This window comes from Olea europaea, chromosome 13, assembly GCF_002742605.1.
Source record: "Olea europaea var. sylvestris chromosome 13, O_europaea_v1, whole genome shotgun sequence".
In the NCBI taxonomy this organism is placed as follows: Eukaryota; Viridiplantae; Streptophyta; class Magnoliopsida; order Lamiales; family Oleaceae; genus Olea; species Olea europaea.
This window is the reverse complement of record NC_036249.1, coordinates 24,959,102-24,984,183: the sequence shown is the minus strand read 5'-3', so window position 1 is coordinate 24,984,183 and position 25,082 is coordinate 24,959,102. Positions and strand designations below refer to the sequence as shown.

Here is a 25,082-nt window from a genome sequence, read left to right as displayed (position 1 = left end):
AAGCACTTTCTTCGGGTTAGGTTTTCCAGGGCAATTAGTGTATTCATGATTTGTTTAGTACGATATATACTATACGATACAAATATTACGTATCATACATCCAATCTAGTTTCAAGAGAAGAAGAGAATTTTTTTTATTTTTTTATTTTTAAATGATGATCGGGTCAAATTCCAACAATATATTTTTTTACAAAATTCTTAACTATAAAGTACACTAACTTATGTGCTCATACTCGACTAGCCATTGTAATGGCTTCAAGAATTAAGGTACTAATAATCAACTGCGACCGTCTGTCCTCGTAAGTTCGTGAAATATACTGATCGAGTGTAGATAAAAACAGTTTTTGGTAAGATTTGGTACAAATATTCATAATATATTGTCTAGATAATCATGATTTGGCACGTGGAAGTTACTAAAATATATTTTGTCTGTTGGCCTATTATATAAGACATGTTTCTTCATTAGCGTTTGCAATCAAAGAAGCAAGATACATACTGGTGGTGATGAGACATCACCGCCACCTTCTCGAGGCGGAGCCAAGCGGCCCGCCATCACCAATCATTACCGGGAGGAAAGGTTCACACCTAAGTGAGTCGGACTTCGACGCCAACATGGTTGTAATCCTGGCAGCCTTGGTATGTGCCCTTGTAGTTTTGCTTGGATTAAATTTACTTGTACGATGCATTCTACGTCGTAGGTTGGCAGAACGAGCTGATGTACGGCTCACCACCACTAGCGCGGGCCTCAAGAAGCAGGTTTTGCGGGAGCTTCCGGTGGCGGTGTACGGTCCCGGAGCCAATATTCCAGTGACAGAATGCCCTATCTGTTTAGGAGAGTTTGTGGAAGGGGAGAAGATTAGGGTGCTGCCCAAATGTAATCACTGGTTTCATGTTAGGTGCATAGACACATGGCTTGTTTCACATCCGTCTTGCCCAAATTGTCGGCATCCATTGCTCGAGACGCGCCAACTCACGTGAATAAAACAACAAACTAAGTTTTTTTCCTTTTTTCAATTTATATAGGATTGACTCTTCGACTTCTACAAATAATCTACAAATTCACTTCAAAATGTCTTGGAATTCTTGTATCTAATAATAGTACATGTAGATTCACATTGTACGATATTAAGTTGAAAGAAAGTAGAAGTTCGAATGAATCATGTATTGAACTATTCAAGAGACTAGTGGGCAGGGGCGGACCCAGGATTAAAATTCAGTGGGGGCAAAACCAAAAAATCGTAGGAAAAAACCTCAAGAAAAATCAAAAATTTGAAAATCGAGTGGGGGCGGCCGATCCTACTCGGCCTCAAGTGGGTCCGCCCCTGCTAGCGGGATAATGATAAATGAGCAAAATTCACTTAAGATATGTAGATCAAGTTATTCAATGCAGGTTGATTATCGTTTAACGAATTACAAATCAATTTATTCTTGAAGAAAATCCATATGAGAATTGATTATTAAATCTTTACACAAACAATTTTTTAAATTAACTTGCATTTGGTTAGAGATATTATTAGAAAAATACAATTCTATTCAGAGTTTGAAATAAGTAACTTTTGTTAAAGAAAGAAAATATTTTGTATCTATCCCCTTTTAGTGTTATCTCTTCTTTCCCTTGCCATCTTGGAACATTTACCAACACATGCCCGTCAAGCCATTAGCCAGTTCCGATTACTACCAGATCGAACTGGATACTTTGAAAATTTTACACAATGAACCAGTTGAGTCCATGAACTTTGATGGAATCGGTCGACTTTGATAGATTCCATCCTATTCTTGCATACCTAAAAAAGATGTTAAACTGTAAATTGTTGTATAAAATTTTCTATTTTAACCCCTTTCTGTTTTAGGCCGTAAAAGTGATGATTATTTAAAGGTCCATTTGGCATGACTATTAGGAGTGGAGCTTTTCTCCGCAAAAATTTTGCTAATAGACCTTCTTCAAAGTGTTTTTAGCAAAAAGGGCTGATGATTTGGTTATTAATCTAAAAAATTATATCAATATTAATGGAATGTTTGACATCATATTGCAAAATTGCTTTTTTGTTTTATTATTTGTACAAATGTTACATATTTATCTCACTAAACTTTAATAATGTATTCAAATAATATTTATTTCCATCTTACAAAATCTATTAAAATAAAATTTAATTAAATTAGCATGACATTATTTTTAATTCATATATCTTGTTGGTGAGTAGATTATAATCGGTTTAAATTAGAAATAGATAGGAATGAATAATAAATAAGTGAATAGTATTAGTAGGTCTTTCGAAATGTTAGGATAAAAATTAGATTTCCATTAGAAATATTTATAACTTAAATACCTTCATACGATCATATGTCGTATATATGACATTTCATATATATGTTAATATAAACCTTACAAAAATAATTTTTATATTAAACAAATTAATGTATAATTTCATTGATATATTGATTTGTTTGATAACTTGGATATTTGGTATTTTAGCAAATTCATAAGGATAATTTTTTAATTAAAGTTTTTTTTTTTACTAAATATAAATTTCAATTTCCCGTAGAGATTTTTGGAGAAGTTTTAAACTAGGGATTCTCTAAAACCGCTTAAAAAAGTTATTTTCTTAGTCAACAATTTAGGGTGGCAACGAGCTGGGCGCCAAGCTGAGGCAGCTCGCGAGCCACACATTAGGATTAGCTTGTTGCTTAAACGAGACCAAGCTTTGGCTTTCAAGAGGAAAAAAAAAAAAAAAAAAAGAAACGAGACCAAGCTTTGGCTTTCAAGGGAAAAAAAAAAAAAAAGAAAAAAAAAAAAAAAAAAAAAAAAAAAAAAAAAAATATTTTGGGAAAAATGTAATATATATATATATATATATATATATATATTTTTTTGCATTGAGGTCTTACACGACATAGAGAGGGTGAAATTTTGGTTTTGCTCGTTGGTCTGTGTAATGTAAATAAAGTTCGTTATCTTAGGTTTGTTAGTTTCAACAGGTCCAAAATGCTGGTTGTATATCCTTTTTCGTGGCCATCTCCAGATATATTCTATATGATGCTTCATCACTTGATGTTATTTGATGAATCGCCCCGTTTAGCCACCATTAAAACTCATCAATTTAATTTAAAATTTTCCCTCTCTTATTTTCAACCACACAATCTTTAATAAAATAATATTACACACAAATTGAAAACCTTTCATTCTTTTACAATCATCAATTTTTCAAGAAAACACTATTCCTCCATTATAAATTCAAATAATGGGGGACAAACGGGGCGATATTATCATTAGAAACATAGTTATCATTTGTATGATGTATTTAGTTTCCCTCATTTTCGCCAAGAATTCATAACAACTATACTTCTATAAACAATATGTAGATTTACACTCCATTATAGAGTAAGATCATAAAAAAAATATAGGAAAATTTCTACGCAGATTGGACAGGAAACAAAACTTGAAAACAACCAAAACGGGAAAAAGATCACGAGGTAGCATTTTCACTTTGATCAGGTTCAGAGAGTTCGTCGTTACCATCTTGATCCTCTTGAAAAACAGCAGCAGGGACAGAGTCTTCTTGCAGTTGAGTTTCACTCTCTTCGGGGGCCTGTGGAGAGCCTGTTTGGACGGAAGCCAAGCTTTTAAGACCATTCTGCCTTAAATATGTGTCCAAAGGCAAACTAGCTTCCTGAAGGAGACTCATCATGCTAACTCGCAACGACCCTGTACCCACATTTTCTCTATCTGGACAACAATTTAAGTCCAATCCTCCCTTGTGCATTTCAGCATTTTCTCGAGAATGACTGTTGTCAAGGCACCTGAAAAACAGCTCACTTCCTGATCTTTTTTCATTATCAGATGGATTAGGCTGTGAATATGCCTGACTCGGGATGCTTTCAACCTCTGCTTCATCCTTGGGACCCACCGTAAATTGATTCCTCAACGCAATTTCCGCTTCACGCTCTGATTGACGTTTCTTCTTGCGCATCATCAAGGTCTTGAAGCGCCGTTTGACTGTCATGCATACGTTGCACAGGCATGAGGGCTTGTGTTTGCCCTTCCCGCTGGGAGGCTGTATGCACACAATGCAGGAGCAGCCGGGACGATGTCTGGGATGTTTGGTAGTGGTTGCAACAGATGAAGTGCCTGGCTCGCTTAAGTCACCTCCAACAGATGCAGCATTCACCGAAGATTCTTGGAATGCAGATTCATGTGCCCCTGCCAATTTGTCGCTCGTTGCGAATCTCCATTTTTTAAGCTCTATGAAATAGAAAATAAGCAGGTATTGTAAGATTAACCGATTACATAAAATGCACACAGTTAACTAAGTTTAAATGACACATCTTAAAACAATTCTGCCGTTGTAGTTTTAAAATAACAAGCATGATTGCAGGTGGAGACCACCAAAATACTGTTCTTGTTCATTCTCAGATGAATATGAGTGAGTTCATCAAATTCATCTTCAAGGGTTGAAGGATGTTATTATGACCATAAACTGGCATTTCTCTTCAAAATCTATGAAGTTTCCTAATCAACTAATCAAATGTATTCCTAATCAACTAATTGAACATAGTAATTATGTCAAGTTTGATGTCCTGGTCCCAGCCCATCAACTATGGACCCAACTGTCCTGCACTTTGAGGAAAAACAAAAAGGATGGTCCAACTTGGCTGACACCATCAGTATTCAGTAACTTAGAAGGGCGAATTATCGTACCACTGTTCATTTTAAGAAGATTTTCAAGTTCCCTTGGGCCCAATTCACTCGATGCAGAACACGAACATCTGATAGAAAAACAGCATTATCCACTTAAACTTCTTGTCTATAAAAAAACATTTTTCCACCTTATCTGGTATGTAAACATTGATCATTACAGCCAACCTTCTTTGGTCCCAAACATTGTCCTGACATGTCCACTTAGGAGGGAGAAGAATATCAACTGGAAGTCTTCGCCATTTAAAGCAGCTATCACACTGAGCCCACTGCTCCTGCTCATCCCTGGATAAAGACGTTCATAAGTTCATTCAGTATTTAAGCCCTAAAAGATATTGAAGGAAATACAAATAATTGTAAGTATACACTTCTGGATTTTTGTGACTGCAAGTATAAATTAGATTGATAGATGGCTCATAGAATTAGGCAAAAATACTGATGTTTGCCAGCGATACACCTAGTTAACTTATCACGATATGGGAATTATCATAGAGTTCGATCCATAAAGGGAGACATAATAGTCTTTGAATTTCTGTTAGACTGGAGAAATTACACTTTAATATGATTGATGAATTTTTTTTATCTTACCCAGATAGGCGGACGGTAAAAATAGCCATCTTCCCAAAAACAGGAGGTTCCTAATAGCAAAGATGAGCATAGCCAAAACCAGAGATTCTTAGTAATAGATGTAGGAAATTCCTGTACATGCAGCAATAAAGAAACAATAGAAGGAAAAAAGAAATTTTCAAAAGTTTCTTACTTCAAATTCTTCGAATTCTTGATCCTCAATTGTGGCAGTGCTTGGCTTGACACTAAGAGGTGGCCGGAGCATATCCTGTACCTCCTCCCAAGAAACTTTCAGCTCCAATGCATTTTGACTATCGATGTGTAACCTCCTACTCTTTGAGCCAATATTTCGACTTCTTTTGTGATCAGGAAGCGGCAATGATTGGGGCAGCATACCATCTCCAGCTTTGGACCCATTCTTCTCTGTGATTAGTGGACTTGAGTTTCTGCCGTAGTAATGTTTAGATGGCATGTTCATAGAAGAATTCCTGCTTCCTTTCAGTGATTGAAGAATTCCAGAGTAGCCACTCATTATAGGTAGATTCTCTGCAGCTGCCAAGAGCGGTTCATTTTGTAACACGCTAATATTAATGGCAGATATATGTGAATCCTGCTTAGTGAACAACACCAATATCAGCATTCTCCAATGTAAATCAAACGCCAAGAAAGTTACATATATTTTTCAGGGATACATAAAAGAACACAGAGCGACTTATCCGCTATGAGAAATGACTCATAGAACAATTAGAAATGTTACTCTACCTGCAGAGGAATAGTGCTTGATGCTTTACGGAATCCCATCAGAAGTTTTCCTTCTGGATCCATGCGACTGAAAGTTACTGTAAGAAAACATCTCAAAGTGAGAAGAAAATGAGTAATTCTACATTAATTTCCCTAAAAACTAGAACTTATGGAGAAATGGTTCAAGAATGGAATTTATCCAAAAATACATGTAAAATATAGTTCAAAATTTGAGTATTTTAACTACTTCCGTGAAATTCGTTACACATGATCAACACATGTGAAACCAAAAGAATCTAGCCAATGAAAGGGCATATTTTATAAAGGAAATTTTGAAAAATTAATATTTGAAATAATGATAAAATTCCCGCAAGACAAATCTATTTATCTAGCACAAGGAAAATTATATACCAGACATGAGGTCAAACCCTGGACACAGTGGACTCCAATATCTTCACCTTCCTTCCACCACAATGCCCTCCTCGTTCACCCAATTCTGAGGAACGGGACACACTAAAGAGTATGCATCAACCTCAACTGCCCAATCCCAACTATGGTTAATCCAACAGCATACTTGATGGAAGAAACTACATATCAAAATATCCTTGGCGAGTTTCTCAGAATGGACCTCCTCTATTGGTCAAAGAGGGAAAGGCCCCTCTTTTATTTTTACTTTTATTTTTTTAATTTTAATTAAATGGCCTTTGTCATAGTCCACTTATTATAAATAATATACATTTGTTTCCACTGTTTTCTCTGTAAGCATTTTGAACTCAACCAGCTCGACCCAATGGTCGAGTCTTTGCGAGAATAATGGCAGATACAATGGCGGAGAGTCTATGGACAGTGAAGGAAAGAAAAGGCAAGAGAGTCTCCATTTCCACCTTTTTCTCTTTTCCATTTTTATGTTTTCCATTACACTGTACTACTAGCAGAGTCCATGGAAGAGTCAGCATCTATGGTTAAAGGGAATGCAGAGTAAATGGAAGAAGCAACAACAGGGATTACAGAGGACCAAAGAAGGAATTTTAGGACTATGACAAAGTAAGGTATCTCTAGGAATTTGGCAATAGATCTTAGGTATGTTTGGGGACTCTATCCTGTGCTTAGGAGTACAATATAAACGTTGAACCAACCATAAATAAAAAATAAGATATCCAAATAGTCCAGTTCTGAAGATACGACGATTAATAACCCAACAACATGTAAAAAGCATAAGAAACCCGAGATGGGCACTGGCGTACATCAAAGGGGGTGAGTTTAAGCTAGTGATGATGATGATGATGATTGATGATCAAATACTAATAATGGGACTTCTTGAAGTGAAAATCAGAAAAAGTAGTTAAATCCTGGACATCAAGTAGATAAGTTATAAATCAGGAAGTGAAGAACTCGTGGACTATGAAAACTGATGATTCAGTATATTGATGCTGTTACTCTACAAATGACATAAACAATAGAATCCGGTGTTATCCAAAGCAAAGGCATGGAAAGGTACCTGTATCACCAGCCTGTAATTGCATTGACTGGATGCAAGGAGTTACACCCTCTAAAACATACATTCTGCTGTTATTATTCGGCCAAAATCTAAATTGGAATACCCATTCTTTGCCCTTCACGTCCTGAATTCTCAGAGGAAGGCCTTCTGGTTGAGAGATTGGTGGAAAATATGCCTGAACATGAGTTGGAAATAATCCCAGAGAAAGCTAAAATCAAACAATCATCCAGCTTGGGAAGTTCGGGGAGCATGGTGCAATAAACGTAATTATAGCGTGCATCTAAATGGTCATCTATACTTACTTCAGCACATGCTTTAGGAAGAACTAGACGACCAATTCGCCCAGCATCACTAGCACTCAAAACTTTTTCAAATAACGGCACAATGGTAGAATTTGACCTTGAAGATAACAAAATTAAGGAAATTGCAGGAAGGCATTTAGTTAAGAAACTGAAACATAGTTAGTGTCAAATGATAGGTAACTGAGAAAAAAAACTTAAATATGGATACTCTCCAGATATTTGTTGTAACTCCTTGTCTGTTATTCGAGGCCAATAACGAGGTAGCAACTGATTCTTAACCCGTCCTTCAACAGGTGGCCTCGCAACGCGTAACTGTGAAGTCATGCTAGAGTTTGTTTCCAACCCAGCAGAAAGAGTGGAATTCGGGGGTCTCTGTAAAAGATGGCAGGGCCTACACCCCTGATGAAAGGGAGAAATTGAAGATTCCCTTTCATCAGCAACCACTCCATACGATGGAATTGTGTTTGCTGAAGCAGACAACGCGATACTCAAGTTTGTTTCAATTAATGATTTATGTACATTTTTAACGTCTATATGAGCTTTGTATGCATCTATGTTTTGTGATGATTCAATTGATGCCAGATTAGAGTTAATTAATAATTTATGTCCAACTTCTCTTGAAGCAGGTGAACCTTCTTCCAGTTTCATTGGACCAATAGATACTAATGGATCATCATTCCCGGAAGGTAGCAATAGTGTCTGGCAGTCATTGTGAGCATCATCACCAGATTTTGTACATTTCAGCTTATCAAGATTTCCACCAATACCATCTGCAGTGGAGACGGCGCATAATTTAGCTTTTTCATGTGTAGAAGTCTGCGTAAAAAATTAGAAGCATCAGAAAACATGCCAATTTTTGGAAAAATGATGCACTATTCCATGAAATCTTGATAAAAAATTGATAAAACAAATATTGTTCCACAGTTCTCAAAATCATAGGCAATATGGACTATGAAGAATATGCTCAGATTAATCATGCCAGAACAGTTAATGACTGGATTTGGAATAACATTCATAAAATACATTTCCCTTGATAAAATAATATGATTAAAAACTACATAAATAGCTAAAAATTACTAAACATGTTTCTTCCATTGGTTAAAATGAAAACCCAATTGCTGAAAATTTAAACCTAAAACGATAAAAGAAATATTATGCAATCATGAAAAATAGTCTGACTTTAAATATTGGGTTGGTGTTTGAGGTTCCAACGTTTGAAAATCGAGTTACAGTCTCATATCTTTTATGCTGAGGTTAGAGGAAGGGAGGGTTTCTTTTGCTGCATAGAACCTCAAGAATTGGGCGAACGAAAATGAGAAGTTTGAGTTCCGAACAACTCCTCCCAATTAGCATTCCTAATAACTAAACTGAAGAAAGATAACAAGAACTATCACCTGTGCGTAGGAGAACACAAGGACATGTTTAGTACGCAATATTGGACAATAATAGACACTATAAAGCAATAAGATTTTAACTTCAATTTGTTTCTTAATACTAACCAATCCTATCCATTACTACGTACTGAACCTGCTTTAAAGGATGAAGTGCCAAATGTACAATCATATCTGGACAAGCAATAAATTGGTCTTACACTGTGAGGCTTAGAACTTCTGCAGCATTCAATACAGTTTACGCCCCCCGTGTCAAGCAGTTCGAGCAAAGAGCTTGAAGCAATACATCCACAATGAAGACGCTGCAAATATCAAACCATAAGTTCCAGTACAAATAAAAGAGGATTTTCTGACATGGGTTGTTCTACACAACGAAGCACCCTGCTAGCTCACCTTGCTACATGAACTGCACTCCCTCCAACCAGTTTCCTTCAAGTGAAACAGTTCACAGAAGACTAATTGCTCATAAGCAGTCCTGTGGTTAAATACAAACGGTAATATTATATTCTCTGGATGAATTCATAAACTCGTATAAATAACATTGCAGATCAGGATATTTCATTTTATCCTCTGATGGATATTCAACCTCAATATAATATACTCTTAAATCTGCCCAATTCTCTAGAACCAAATCAGTTGATGGGCGTACATAACAAAGCTGAGCAGTTCTAAAGTGAAATTAGAACCAAAAAAATTGAATGAGCTTTTATATTCAAACTAAAACGTAAGTGGCATTCTATTTGCAGTTAAATTTTACTAAAATCGTTTTCCGTACATTTTGCAATATACACTATGCATCTAAGGGCTCCAAAACATATACAATTGAGATCAAGAACAATGGTCTCTTGTCTATGAACTGTGAATTTATTTTCCCCATGCCCCATAAAATCCAAGTCTGCAGCATAATATCTCGGATGAAAAAATGAGAGAAAAGAAAAGAAAAACATTTTCGATGCCAACCTCAAGATCTATACATATGATAAAAATTTCTTCTTTTGTAAAGGATGGTCCCATAGGCGTTTCATTCTTTCCAGTTCAATTAAAATAGATCATACAAAATTACACAAAATTTAGAATAAGAGTTATTTCTTCCGACCAAAACCCCCCCAAAATGAAGTACCACAAAACCAAAATTCCCATAAGAGAAATAGAGAGATCTGAATATAAATTTTTACCCGCACTTAGCACAGAGAGTGGCAAATCCACCGGATCGCAGAGGCCAGGCCTTTTTCCATTCAATTGACGTTGATGACGATGAAGATGCCCCACAAAATCCATTCATGCACGACCGAGAATCCATTTTCAAACTACTTAAACACCTGAAATTAAAAACGAAAATTCAACTAATTTACGGGCAATAAGTCAATTAAATTATTCGAATATATTATTGATACTAACCTGGAAACTGAGAAACTCTTTTTCTGATTTTTGGTTTCTACTCGGATAGAAAGGGAAATTTGTGATACTGTTACATTAGTAGTAGTAGCTAATAAAGATTCGAACTGCCGGGGAAGTAATGGCCGGAGGAAAACTACTGTGACCTGAAAGTTGGATCGGCGGCGGTGGAGATTGAAAGATGTGCATGCAATGAAAGAGAAGGAATTGTGGTCTCAAAAATGCATGCACCAGACTTGAAGGCTCGCCAAGGTCGCCCACCTTTCTTTTTCAGGTCTTCTTCCACTTCCACTTTCACTTACCTAAACCACCCCACCCCGCACCCTACCCATACCACCCTCTTCTTTTTTACATTTTTATTTGATTATTAATTAATTGATGCTTATACAAAATAATATTGTCTGATTTAAAAATTATTGATGAAGGAATGGAATACAATCCCATCTACAAGTGTACAGTTTGCATCCAGCCAAGGTACTGAATCAAACAAAATGATAGAAGAAATCGAAATTATTACTCGAGTTCAAAAAGTTTGATACTTCATCGATAAAGGCTTGTAGATATTCATAACCATCCCTCTCACAAAGAAGATCGAGACGTAGAAATAAAGCTATCATCTCTAAATGCAAACTTGGACCTAATGTAGAAAGGCGGAGCGCTATCCCACACAACTTACATCTTCATGGATACGTTCTATTACCGGATTACTATCCACTGTTCAACTAGTTTTCTCGTCCGTTACCTTAGGTTGATAGTCAATTTCTTCAAAAATCTCATAGCTCATCTAAGTGGGGATGAAGAGCTTGATCGATATGGTTCTTAGTCCAAATAAGTAGTAAAAAATGAAATTTATAAGGCGAGGAGAAAGGGAAGTGAGTTTAGGTAGATTGACCAATCATTTAGCAGCTCGTGGTGAAGTCACTTGTAAGATTGGTTCTATTATTACATCCTATTTTTTTACGTTTTTGAAAAGTCAAAAAATATTTATGAGATTAAAAGAGAAATTACTTTATGTTGAAAGTGTTTTCTCTAAAAGAGCAATAAGCTACCTCGTTTTGACAGACCTTTCTTTCTTCTGTTTCTCGTAAAAAAGTTCTTTGAAGAAGTAAAGTGAAAACAAAAGTCTTATCAAACATTCCAAAAGCATTTTAAAGCAATAGTTATAAATCCCTTAGTAATAAATAATAAAAATAAAAATAAGCCCCAAAAAAAATAATAAAAATAAAAAGATTGTCTCGGAAAAGAATAAAGGGTGCCTACTATTGTGTGAAATGTGAATGAACGTGCTCATTTATTTCAACAACAAAAATGGGGGGAAGCTCATTCAACAAAGATTCTGGGACATTTGTTGTCGGGGAAAAAATGCCCCTATTTGACGTCTGTAGTGGACCAAAAGCTGGGACAATTGTCCACATAGTGGAACACCAATTGTCCACATAGTGGTACACCACAGCCCACTTTGTTTGAAGTTGAAGCAATAATCATTACCGTTGGTTTAGTTACTTGCCATTTTAACTAACTAATTGTTGGCTGATGTTAGCATTACGACACAATGATGTCATGGTTGGGACGATTATTAAAAAAATAAAAATAGTGCATACAAGTATCTAAAATCATAATTACTATAATTACTTAATAATTCATTCGGTATACAAATATAAGGCGGATGGCTTAGTTCCAAGCCTTCCTTTAAGCACGTTTGAAATCCTTTTGACTCCCCTTAAAAATAAAATAAAATAAAAAAGGAAAAAATATTGTCAAATTCCCTTTTTAAGAGATTTGATTTGTGGTTAGAGCGGGGGTTTGACTCCTACGATTAATGGTTGTGATGGTGGTGATAATAGTACAAATAGTGGTGCTAGGTTGGTGCAAATGGTAATGGTGGTGGCACAATGGTGTAGATCCATGTGGGGGTTATAGTGGTTATGATTTTTTAATGGTAATAGTGGATTGTAACATAGTGGATGGTGGCACGACACGGATATCAGTGGTGGTGTAACAATGAATATTAAAAGTGGCGGATCGATGATGACAGTGACGTAACACTAAATGTTTTAAGTTGCAGCAGGACCAATGACATCGATGGAAATAGACTATAAATTATTTATCAATGCAATATGTTACAAGTGATGACAGCAATGATAATTTTAGAAACAAGGTAGTAAAATTTGTGTAGCATATTTTTACAAAATGTAGAATACTCAACACTGTATTACGAAGTTTATTGCAAAATGAAAATAAAATAGTGCTAAAAGAAATAGTTTGAAAGTTAAAAGTACGTATGGAATATAAACCTTTTTAGAGTATTTGTAAATTGTTTCCTAATTTAATACTAATTTGGTCGATGGAAATAGATTCAAGAAAATAGTCCTAACGCAATTTTTAATTGATTATTAGGTCCAATTGTCCAAACAAGTAGTTAAAAAATGAAAAATTAATTAAGAATTTATTTCAGAATAATAGGTTATTGAATAGTATTTTTTGGAAAATATGTGATTAAAAAGTAAGGAACGTTTATTGGTTTATGTGTAGAATATTTTATTGTGTGAATGTGCGATGGAGAATGATCCTGAAACAAATCATTTATGGTGTGTTCTATTCGTATTTTAATTTTATAGTTTTGAGTTTTGTATTTTGAGTGTGTATTTTGAAATTGTTAAAAATACGTTCTCTTTCACATTTTGAGAAACATTTCTTAAAACAGAAAAATGGAAAACATGTTCACTATGAAATTCTTTGAAATTTTGAAGAATTTGTTTACCACCAGGTCCACCACAGTCGGTAGACACAACCACCACCATTACCATCGACCAAAATCCCCACCACTATCGCTACCAACAACCATGAACACCACTGCCACCACCTTAAACCACTCACCACTGCTAAAATCAACCAAAATCAACACAACCCACCACCACCACCAACCACTGCCACCACAAACAAGCCATTACATCAACACCGTCGCCACCACCATCAACACCCATCGCTTCCCAGATCCAAAAAACTAAAAAAGGCTCAAAAGAGAGAGAAGGCAGATTGTGGACAAATTTGCAGGTGACCCATCACCGTCAAATTCCCATTGCAATGAACTGCAGCTTCTCTCTCTTCGATTGCCGATAGAGATGGGCCCAAACCATAGTACCGTCGCCTTCCCTGGGTTGCAATGAATGAGTCGCCACACTGCGTTCACAGCAGCATCGCGTCCCGAAGCTGGCGCCAACGTCGGCGCATCTCCTTCGTCGTCGATTGAAGTGTGTGACCATCCTTATTCGGCATCGATCATCCATAGCCGGCGTCCAAGAGAGAGAGAAGGCAGAGAATGTTTGGAAGAAAGTGACGAGATTTGGTTGTGTTTCAAAATGCGTTTTTCGTGTTTTGTATTTTTCTCGAGTTTTGTACAGAAAATAGCCAAAACAAAATTTTGGTCGTTTTGTGTTTTCTTCACAATTTTTTAGTATTTTCGAAAATGAGAAAGAGAACGCCTTTTCAATGTTTTGAAAAATCGAAAACAGAAAACGATCCAAAAAGGGGAAAGAGAATGCACCCTTAAATTTTTAAAAGATGACAAACGTAACACTAGGCTCGACTAGGCTCACATTAGATTATTAGTAAAAGAGTTGACCGTCTTTTTGCACTCCTTGGCCTTAGGCAAGGCACTTTGACCACACTTTGAACTTACACAGTTAGGCACCACTTTTTAGAACAATAATTTTAGTGCTTGTGTGAAAGAAATTATTTGTAAAGTGATTTTTTTATTTTTGGAGTAAGTGGTTAAAAGGTATGGAAAATTTATGGAACTCCCTAAAAAATGATTTTTTTAAAATGAATAAAAATGAATATGAAGAAAAAATAATTTTTTAAATAACCGCTTTTGAATAATGACTTAATCTTACCGTCATTGGTCATCTAACTATAGAAGGTACACAATGGAGGCATATTTGACACCAATAAAAATAAGAACTATCATCACATTTTAGCTGATGTCGCATAGAAAATTTGTTTAAAGAATGATTAAATATTCAATGCTTTGACTAGAAATTTTAAATTGAGACAAATCAACTTGTAAATATTGCTCAAATTCAGTGCAAGTAGTTGCTCTCATGATTAAGATATCGTAACAATTATTTTAGGTGGAAGTCACCATTAAAATTGGAATGTAAAAGGACGATGATCAAAGTGCTATATGATAACTTTATTTTTTGAACTGTTCTTAGATCATTACATATAACCTTTTTTAAAGATCAACGTTCATGATGTTTCATTTTTTGCCTTTAGAAGAGCTCCGAGTCACACCAATCTGCAATAAGAGTCTTCCAATACAAATTGTAAGTTCTGATATTAATTATAGTAATCATTTTCGACAGAACATGCTTTTAAAATCAACTTTTACGAAGAAGGTGCTCAAAGTGCTTATAAAACTCACAAGATAAATTTTTCACGAACAATATATAATATTATTGAACAATAGATTCGAGATTAAAAATAAAAATGAAAAAGGAAAGTGAATGAAAGATTTTTAAAAGAGAAAAATAAAAGGGGAATTTGGCCAAATGACCCAGTTAGAAAATGAGTTTGGACAAATAACTTTTGACCAACATTGTAATGAATAAAAAATTTTCAAATGTTTTAATTGATAAAATAACAAAGTTGTCCTTCAATTTATATCAAATTATACTCAACTTCTTTCATTTCACCTTCTTCTTTCTTCTTCACTTTCACTGTGAAATCCTATTCCCCAAATCTGAATTCCATACCCGTCTTCTTCATCTTAATTTTCACTATATTTCAATATTAAAATAAACTTTTTTTTTATTCAAGTTAATTTCACATTACTTTATCCTCTCTTTGGTACAAGCTAGAACAACTAAAAAGGTAAATTTTTCTCCGATTTTTTTCTCTTTTTTGTTATTTCTAAATGTGATTTCGTGGTTCCATTGCTGTAGTTTTATAATGAAAATGTGTAAAAATTGCCTTTTTTTTATGATTTCATGATTTATTTGTATATTTAGTTTAGTTTTAGTTAAGTTTTTTTTTAATATGGATGGATTTTTTATACATTTGGGGTTTTGAAGATGATGGGTTAAAAAAAATTCATTTATTAGCATTGCTATAAACTGAAATTGTGATATGTAAATGTGCTTGTTCTTTGATATGCCTTGAACTTAGAGAGTTGCATTATGAGTAATTTGATTTAAGTAATTCGGCATTTTTAGTAAAATCTTTCATATTATGCTTTACTGTAATTCCTATTTTATGTGAGTCTCATTATTAAACTTTACACTTGTTGATTTTAGAATTTTTTTTCATATTTTGTTTTGCTATTCTTACTACAGTGCCCTTATTTATAGATTGGAATTTTTTTTCATATTTTGTCGTTATGTCTTTAAGTTGGCAATTTAAAAGGTTGTGTATCCCCTTAACTTCATTGAATCATTTTATTCTTTAGTTGCGTAAACGTTGTATCACTACGCCTACATTGATTATTACTTGATTTGATTTTGATTTACCCGTCGTTCCAATAAAGAGAACTAGCATTAAAATCGTTTAAAAGTGGAAACACACTAATTTTGGTTGCGACAGATATGGCAGCTCGTGACCTTGATATTCCCTACATTGCTCACGTTATCAACAAAGCCATCAGCTGATTTGATAAGCCAATCAGGAGGTACCCATTGGCTGATTTGGTTTACAAGTTCAGCTCCATATGGAGGTAAAAGTAGACGTGGTGTGGGCATTTTCGTGGTCGTGATTTTAGAAGTGATAACTCTTATATTCGGAGTGGGGGAAGCACATATTAGTATAGGGATAGTGGTTGAAATAATGGCAATTATAGTGGTGGTGGGGTATGATTGTAGTGTAACTAGAGCTTAGGATTTGTGTTTTACAGTATTCCTCAAAATTATTTTGTTTCAAGGCATATATATTTTTGACCCAAATTTGAGGATTTTGGTGTTTTGGAGAATGTAAAAAAGTTGTAGACTATATTTGAAAATGCGCATATCAATAGGATAACTTTATTCCAGAAGATGGATTTTTTTTGTCGGATATGTTTGTCTTTTGTTAAATATTAGTGTGTATCTTTATTGTGTCATGTCTCAAGAAAAAAGGCATAAGTGTCGTTTCTGGACTTATAAATGTACATGAGAATGGCACAAGTGACATTAGATGAATTATATACTTTTATTAAAACAATACGAGTGTCGTTGTTGGACTTGTATAAATATCTATGAGAATGGAACAAATGTCGTTACAAGCAAATGGGTTAACTAAGTTCAATACTCTATATTTTAGTATCAGCATGTTCCCCTTGTTTCCACTAACACATTCCTTGAGAACGACACTTGTGCTATTACTGAAATGAAAAATTCTAAGAGAACGGCACAAGTGATGTTATCGAAATATAAACTTCTATTATTACTATGAGAACGGCACAACTTAGAGTGTTCAATTCTAAAGGTCGTTGCATTGAAAACAAACGAAAATAAAGAAGAAATCAACAGAACAATTCAAGTGTCGTTACTAATAATAAAACGGCATTTGTGTTGTTCTGTCTATGAATAAGAGTTTAAGCAGTCGCGACCCTTCTGGCCCTCAAGAAATAATAAGTTGAACTCATTTAAGTTGTAAGGTGGATATGACATTTAAAAAAATTGAGAGATATGCTTGTTACTCGTATTTTGTTGAAAATAAGAGAATTCCTCGTGCCTTCATCAACTTTATATCAAATAATCTATGTTATTTCAGTCGTTCTTTTTCACATGATCTACTTTTCTTACGTACTTTAAAGATCCAGTGCTTGAGGATGAAAGTCCATTGAGAACGACACTTATGTCGTTACTGAGATGAAAAGTTCTAAAAGAATGGCACAAGTGTCGTTTAGAGGATGAAAAGATCATTGAGAACGGTACTTGTGTCGTTATTGAGTGAAAAGTAATAAAAGACGACACAAAGTGCCGTTATCGAAATATAATTTGTTCATGAGAATGGCACAAGTGCCGTTAATATAAATAAAACGACACTTGTTTCGTTTTGTCTATAAGCATGACTATATAAAGTCATGACACGTTCATCGGAACAACACAAGTATCGTTAAACATCGCTTGTGTCGTTATGTCTTTAAACACGAGTATGAGTCGCCACGACTCGTCCAATCCCTGATAATTGATTATTTGAACTAATTTAAGTTGCAAGATGGACACATTGTTTACAAAGTTTGAGAAATGTGCTCATTAATTATATTTTCTACCGAATGTAGAGAACAACTTGTGAGTTCCCCAACTCTACATCGTATAATCTATGTGAATTCTACTGTTATTTATCACATGGTCAACATTTCTAACTTTCTTAAGTTAAGGGTTCTAATATTTGAGGTCGTTGTAGTGGAAAAAATGCAAAACATTGAAAAAAATCATCGGAACGGCACAAGTGAACGTCACTTGTGTCGTTCTGTCTTTAAACACTAATATGAGTCGCCACGACCCATCCTATCCTCTATAATCGATGATTTAAACTCATTTTAGTTGCGAGATGGACACGTCGTGTACAAAGTTTGAGAGATGTATTCATTAATTATATTTTCTAATGAATGTAGATAACGACTTGTGATTTCTCCAACTCTACATCGTATAATTTATGTGAATTCTATCGTTATTTATCACATGGTCAACATTTCTGACTTCCTTAAGTTAGGGGGTCTAATACTTGAGGTCGTTGTAGTGGAAAATATGCAAAATATCGAAAAAAATCATCGAAACGATACAAGTGCCATTAAACGTCACTTGTGTCATTCTGTCTTTAAACACTTATATGAGTCTCCACTACCCGTCCTATTCTTGATAAACGATGATTTGAACTCATTTCAGTTGCAAGATGGACACATCGTATATAAAGTCTGAGAGATGTGCTCATTAATTATATTTTCTAACGAATGTAAACAACGACTTTAATTTCTCCGACTCTATATCGTATAATCTATGTGAATTCCACTGTTATTTGTCACATGATCAATATTTCTGACTTTCTTAAGTTAGGGGGTTCAATGCTTGAGATTGTTGCGGTGGAAAAGATGTAAAATATTGGAGAAATCATTAGAACGGTACAAGTGCTATTAAACGTCACGTGTGTCGTTCTGTCTATAAACATGAGTATACGCAACCACGAATCATCCATACTCCAAGAACCAATAAGTTGAACTAATTTCAATTGAAAGATGGGCATGCCGTTTACAAAATTTGAGAGATGTGTTCATTATTTATATTTTCTACGAATCAATACATTGGCTTATGATTTCACCAACTCGATATCGTATATCCTATGTTAATCCGATCTTTTTTTTCACATGATCAACCTTTCTAACTTTCTTAAATTAGAGGATCCAAAGTTTGAGGTTGTTACGTTAGAAAATAAGTAAAATATTTGAGAAATCAACATAACGGCATAAGAGTCGTTAAACGACACTTTTGTCATTCTATCTATAAACACAAGTATACGCTGTCATGACCCATCCATGCCTCGAGAACCAATAAATTGAACTTATTTAAGTTAAAAGATGGGCGTTCCGTTTACAAAAATGTGAGATCTGCTCATTAATTATATTTTCTAACCAATTAATACAATGACTTATGATTTCACCAAGTCGATATCGTATAACCTATGTCAATTCAACCATTATTTTCTCACGTGATCAACATTTCTGACTTTTTCAAGTTAGATGATCCAAGGTTTGAGATCGTTTCTTTGAAAAATCAACAGAATGACACAAAAGCCGTTGAACGATATTTGTGTCGTTCTGCCTATAAGCACAAGTATACGCAAGCATAACCCATCCATACCTTGAGAACCAATAAATTGAACTCATTTAAGTTGAAATATGGGCATTCCGTTTACAAAAGTTGTAAGATGTGCTTATTAATTATATTTTCTAACGAATTAATACAATGACTTATGATTTCACAAACTCGATATCGTATAATCTATGTCAAATCAACCATTCTTCTAACATGGTCAACTTTTCTTATCTTTCTTAAGTTAGGGGATCCAGTGTTTGAGGCCATTACGTTGAAAAATAAGTAAGTTATTAGAGAAATCAACAGAACGGCACAAAGATTGTTAAACGACACTTGTGTTGTTCTGTCTATAAATACTACAATATGCAGTCATGACACATTTATGCCATGAGAACCAATAAGTTCAACTCATTTTAGTTGTAAGATGGATATGTCATTTACAAAAATTGAGAGATGTACTAATTAATTATATTTTCTAGCGAATCATTACAATGACTAGTAATTTCACTAACTAAATATCTTATAATCCATGTCAATCCAATATTTTTTTTATCATGTGATCAACCTTTCTGACTTTCTTAAGTTATAGGATCTAATGTTTGAGGTTGTTCTATTAGAAAATAAGTAAAATATTGAAGAATTCAACAGAACAATACAAGTATCGTTATTGATAATGAAACGACACTTGTGTCGTTTTGTCTATATACATGAGTATAAACAATCATAGCTCGTCCGTGCCCTTGATAGTCGATAAATTAACTTATTTAAGTTGCAAGATAGACATGCCTCTTACAAAATTTGGGAGATATATTGCCTATTTATTACTTTAATCACCTATTTATTATTATTATTATTTTTTTTTTTTACTTGTACTTTCACCGATTCGATAACATATCATACATATCTTTTCAACCGTTCTTTGTGACATGATCAACATTTATATGTTAAATACATTAGATAGTCCATCATTAGAGATTTTTTCATTGAAAAACTAAATTACAGTAGATAACGAATGTAGTGTCGTTTTTCGTGCAGAAAACGGTTGGAGTGTCGTTCTACTTATCAAATAACAGTTGGAGCATCATTATCATCCTATAGCTGCAAACAACACAAAAAATTAACACCAACTAAAATATTATTCAATAAAATGTACAATATACATGAAATTTCTAAAAGTGTCTTTCTTCTTTCTTCAAATGTAATGAAATTTTTCAATTTAGATAGTATGTTTATCAAATTCTTGTTCAAATGCTCAAAAGATATTCAAAATAAGTGAAGAATATGATAGATAAGAGAATTTTAGAGTAGCAAGTATGGTAGTTGAATATGAGAAAACGCGTAATTGTGATTTGAAAACCTAAACTTGAATTTGAGAATTAATTGAATTGATATGGGTGTTAAAGTTTTTTCTCATGGTGGGAATATTTTTGACATTTGACATTATTTATTTATTGTATTTCATAATTGGAGGCCTCTTCATCAAAAAAGCATTAGGATAAATGACCAAATATGTCGTTTGAGCCCTTCAACCAACGGGAGATTTTTTTTATTTGGCCTGTTACTATTCCTTTCTGTGAAAATGTCTATATTACTCTTAATGAAATGATTCTTTCTATATTACAACATATGTCCTAATCTTTTAAACACTTTATCTTCTGTTAACTCTATTTTGGATATTTAAATATAAAATCATTCTATGATCTAATAAATAAGAATAATCTGCAACATTCATCTCATATTTTCTAATTAAAGTACTATATTTTTCAAATGGTAAATTTGTATTTTTTAATTGAGATATAGTATTCTTTATTTCTTCTAACATTCTTTCTAATAAATTATCTAATCTTTCAATTGTATATCCTAGCATTTATCAAAATAATCATCATGCAACTATCCCTGCGATTCTTTTAAGACCCTTAAAAGATTCATTCTAATTTTAGCAAAAGTTTAATAGTTTTACCTTATGTTTGATCTAGACTTATATTCTTAGAACCGGGTGACTTCGAGCTCCGAATTTGTAAACCGCTTCCTTCAACGATCTCCTGCCTTCACGGAATTGTTACTATTTTAGATACTTGCTCTCACTGTATCAATTTCTAAAGAATAAAACTCTAGACTTCTGTTAAAGAAAAAATCCCTTCTTGTTAAAATAAGAATGAAACTTTCTTATTAGATCTTTCAAGAATCTATGGGAAAAAGATTTAGAAACTCATATTGATATCAAAATATTGGAATTTTATTTCTATTAGGATTAATACTTGGTACAAAGGGATTTCCAGAAAAACTGGTTTTTAAACTGAGACTATTGCTTACAACTCGATAATTCAAGACGGGATGAGATGATATTCTTCTTTAGCAATGTCTCTATTTATACAAGTTTATGAAACTCTATTACATCATTGATTATATCAGTAAAGGCACTCTTGTCTCTCTATTTTCTTCCTTGGGCCTACATCTTCACATGTTGGTTCAATTTTTCAAAGAGCATCTTTATCTTCAATGTCTTCACATGTAATATTATTGTCTTTCATACACCTTTGTCAAAAAGGTGCTTTGTCTTCTTCTTTCATTTTTCACATGCAGCTGGCGCACTTCTTTAGCTGGCAGGATTCTTTTATAGTGGTAGGACATTCTGGAAATTGATGTATATCAAATCTTGTAATATAGTCTTTTAAAAATTTTTGATTTTGCATATCCTTCATTGGATACCAACATCCAATTTTCATATTGGCAAAGGAACGAGAATTTTTTATCAAACAAAATTTCGGCAATGTTGTAGATGACTTTGATTCCAAGTGCTCTTCTATGTTTGATCCATGATTTTGTCATTATTGGGACTTTTCTATTGTTTTTTGTAACATCAATTTAGAAATTGGCTACAACATATCCAATTAAGATTATATGTTCAACTAGATAGTAAACAACGCCATCATATTCTGGACTGATTGAATAGAATTTTAAAAATATCTTCCTTCCCTTGGCAAATCTGAATACTTCCTTAATGAATATATCATCAAACTTCGAGATTTCAATAAAACATTTTCCTGGATAGATCAAATCCATAAATTCATAGTCTGTCATGATTTTTATAAACGAAGGGTCACCTCCTTCCATGGCTATTATTTTGGGGTAAACATTATTTTCTGGGGAAATTAAATATGAATTACTTATTTTTATTTCATAAGCAATTTTGACTATTTCGGCATATTTTTTTCGTTTGGATCTAAAGGAATTTTATCTTCTTGGTCATGATGCTGATTGTTTTTGTTTCTCTTTTATCTCCAAATATCATAACTTTCTTGGTTGATGATACAGAAATGGAATCTCCTTTATTATCAGTTGATATGTTGTCACGTCTGGGTCCACTGCTACTTTCAGCTATTCCTGTTTGGTATTGATTTGAAAAACTCATTTCTAAGCTCTTTGATAAATCTGTTTCAAACAGTATATTTTTCAGTTGTGCTGCAATAGCATCAACTTGATTTTTGAGTTCAATGACATATTTATTATGCTTAATAGTGATATTCAACAATATTTTCATATTTGAGTTGAACATCTCTGAGATCTGGGTTGCTCCAGAACTTATATCTCCATATTCTTCTTTAAGAAAGTTTGCCCTTTCTTGTATATATGTAATAGATTGGTATAACTCCATAGCCTTGGATTTATCCATCAGCAAATTCTATATTTTTGCTGAGAAAATCTGCAAGAAAATTATTAATTCCTTTAATATGGACTATATTAAAATTATAAAATGCTAAATAAGCTTGTCATCTATGAAACCTTCTGTATTGTGGTTCTGAGGGTAACTTATTTCTGACTAATCTTGCAATTTGAGAATTATCAGCTTCAACAATAAATTTCTTGGATGATAAAAATAATGAGAATTTTTTTATTCCTCTAATAATTGCTAATAATTCTTTTTCATGAGTAGTATAATTTATCTCTGCTTGGTTAAAGGTTCCACTTGAGTATCTACAAATTTCATTAAGATTTGTTTTTAATATTGCTGCCCAATATTTATCTGAGGCATCAGTATTAACAATCAAATTATCTTTTTCATCTGGTAATTTTAATTTTGGTAAATTTTTACATTCTTCTTTTAATGATGTAACTATTTCTGTATGTTCTTCATTCCATTCCTTAATATTTATTTTTCTAAGTAGAACTTGGATTTTATGTCTTTTCTTAGAAAGGTTTTCAATAAATCCTTCTGCATAATTTAAACATCCTAAAATTTTTTGAATTTGTTCCTTGGATTCTAATTTATTTGGAAAACTTTCTATCTTTTTGGATATATGAGTTTGTAATTTTATCCCTTTTTTATCTATTGATAATCCAAAAATGTCTATCTCTTGTTTTTCTATTATAAATTTCTTTTTAGATAGTACAATTCCTTCTTTTTTACATTCATTAATAAATTGGATTAAATGATTTCTATGATCTTTTTTACTATTAGAACATATTAATATATCATCAATATACACTATTAGAAATTCATTAAACTTTTTAAATATAATATCCATCTTTCTTTGATATATCTGTGGTGCATTTTTCAAACCAAATGACATAACTAATCATTCACATTTTCCTTGAGGTGTGTTAAATGCAGTATATTGTATACTATCTTCTTCCATTTTTACTTGCCAAAATCATGATTTACAATCAAATTTAGAATAATATTATTTTCCTATTGCAAGATTTATTAATACTTCTTTATTTGGTAGAAAGTAACCATCAAATTTAGTATATTTGTTTAATTCTTTATAATTTATAACCATCCTAGTTTTCCTCTAACTTGTTTAGAGTGTTTCATAACCATAAAAGCAGGATTATTATGAGGTCTATTACTAGGTCTAATAAGTTTTTGTTCTAACAATTCTTTTATCTGGTTCTTAAATTCTTGTGTATCTTCTATTGTATACATCATTGATCCTATTCTTATTATAACATTTTCTGTTAATTCAATTTTAGTTTTTGGGTGATGTGGTTTCCAAAATAATAATGAATTTTCTCCATAAATATTTTCTAATTGTTCAATGATTTTTTCTATATTCATTTCTATTCTCGTTTTTAGAACATTTTTATATGATATTCTTTTATTTTTTATTTCATTATTAGGAATTGGTTTTTTCCCCATTTATCACCACGCTGGGCTGACTGAACTCTGTAAGGTTTAAATTCTCTAGGAACTTTTAATAAGTGTCCACAAGGTGTTTGTAGCATTATCATAAAATTATTTTGTTTATAATATTGAAATTGTTGTATAAAATCATTTCCTAATAATATATTACATTCTAATTTATCATATTTATAAATTTTATTTATTGTTACTTGTTTACTTCCAAGAATTATATTGTCTTTATCAGCACTATTAATTATTTGAGTACTTTCTCCTGTAACTCCAGTTATTTTTATATTACTACTATTATTCCATGATTTTATTAAAAAACTTTTAAATATTGTTATATCACTTCCTGTATCTAAAGCACAAGTTGTTATATTTGTTTCTACAATAGTAATTTGTATATATACAGTTAATGGGAAACTTATCTGATTATTCATCTAATTCTTTTTACATAATGTAGTTTGTCCATTATGAACAATATATAATCCTTCTCTTTTTATACTATAATCTTCTAATCCATTTAGAAAACTCATCCCTAAAAGTATATTAGGGTTTATATCCATACTTCTATCTATTTAACA

The 25,082-nt window shown here is 33.1% G+C and overlaps 2 protein-coding genes across 2 annotated transcripts; one reads left to right on the top strand and one right to left on the bottom strand.

Annotated features, from left to right (window-relative positions):
* The first annotated feature begins 259 nt into the window (after nt 1-259).
* On the top strand, nt 260-1,072 carry LOC111408262 (RING-H2 finger protein ATL74-like). The gene has a single exon (XM_023038047.1). The coding sequence runs from the start codon at nt 505-507 to the stop codon at nt 976-978; it is 474 nt and encodes a 157-aa protein (XP_022893815.1). The 5' UTR covers nt 260-504; the 3' UTR covers nt 979-1,072.
* Nucleotides 1,073-3,267: 2,195 nt separating this feature from the next.
* LOC111407999 (B3 domain-containing transcription repressor VAL2-like) lies at nt 3,268-10,891 on the bottom strand. The gene is made up of 13 exons (XM_023037737.1): nt 10,591-10,891; nt 10,368-10,511; nt 9,586-9,667; nt 9,393-9,494; nt 8,010-8,617; nt 7,802-7,898; nt 7,500-7,674; nt 6,023-6,099; nt 5,454-5,870; nt 5,282-5,331; nt 4,862-4,978; nt 4,697-4,764; nt 3,268-4,240 (listed from the first exon to the last, which is right to left on the bottom strand). The coding sequence occupies exons 2-13, from the start codon at nt 10,490-10,492 to the stop codon at nt 3,465-3,467; spliced, it is 2,694 nt and encodes an 897-aa protein (XP_022893505.1). The 5' UTR covers nt 10,493-10,511; nt 10,591-10,891; the 3' UTR covers nt 3,268-3,464.
* Nucleotides 10,892-25,082: the final 14,191 nt, after the last annotated feature.

What these genes read in the sequence shown, in the direction of transcription:
- LOC111407999 (XM_023037737.1), bottom strand. Translation starts at nt 10,492, where the DNA reads ATGGATTCTCGGTCGTGCATGAATGGATTTTGTGGGGCATCTTCATCG. An exon ending in ACTCTCTGTGCTAAGTGCGG is followed by an intron (nt 9,668 to 10,367) that starts GTAAAAATTTAT and finishes ATTTAACCACAG; the next exon opens with GACTGCTTATGAGCAATTAG. An exon ending in TTACAACAAATATCTGGAGA is followed by an intron (nt 7,899 to 8,009) that starts GTATCCATATTT and finishes GTTATCTTCAAG; the next exon opens with GTCAAATTCTACCATTGTGC.
- LOC111408262 (XM_023038047.1), top strand. Translation starts at nt 505, where the DNA reads ATGAGACATCACCGCCACCTTCTCGAGGCGGAGCCAAGCGGCCCGCCA.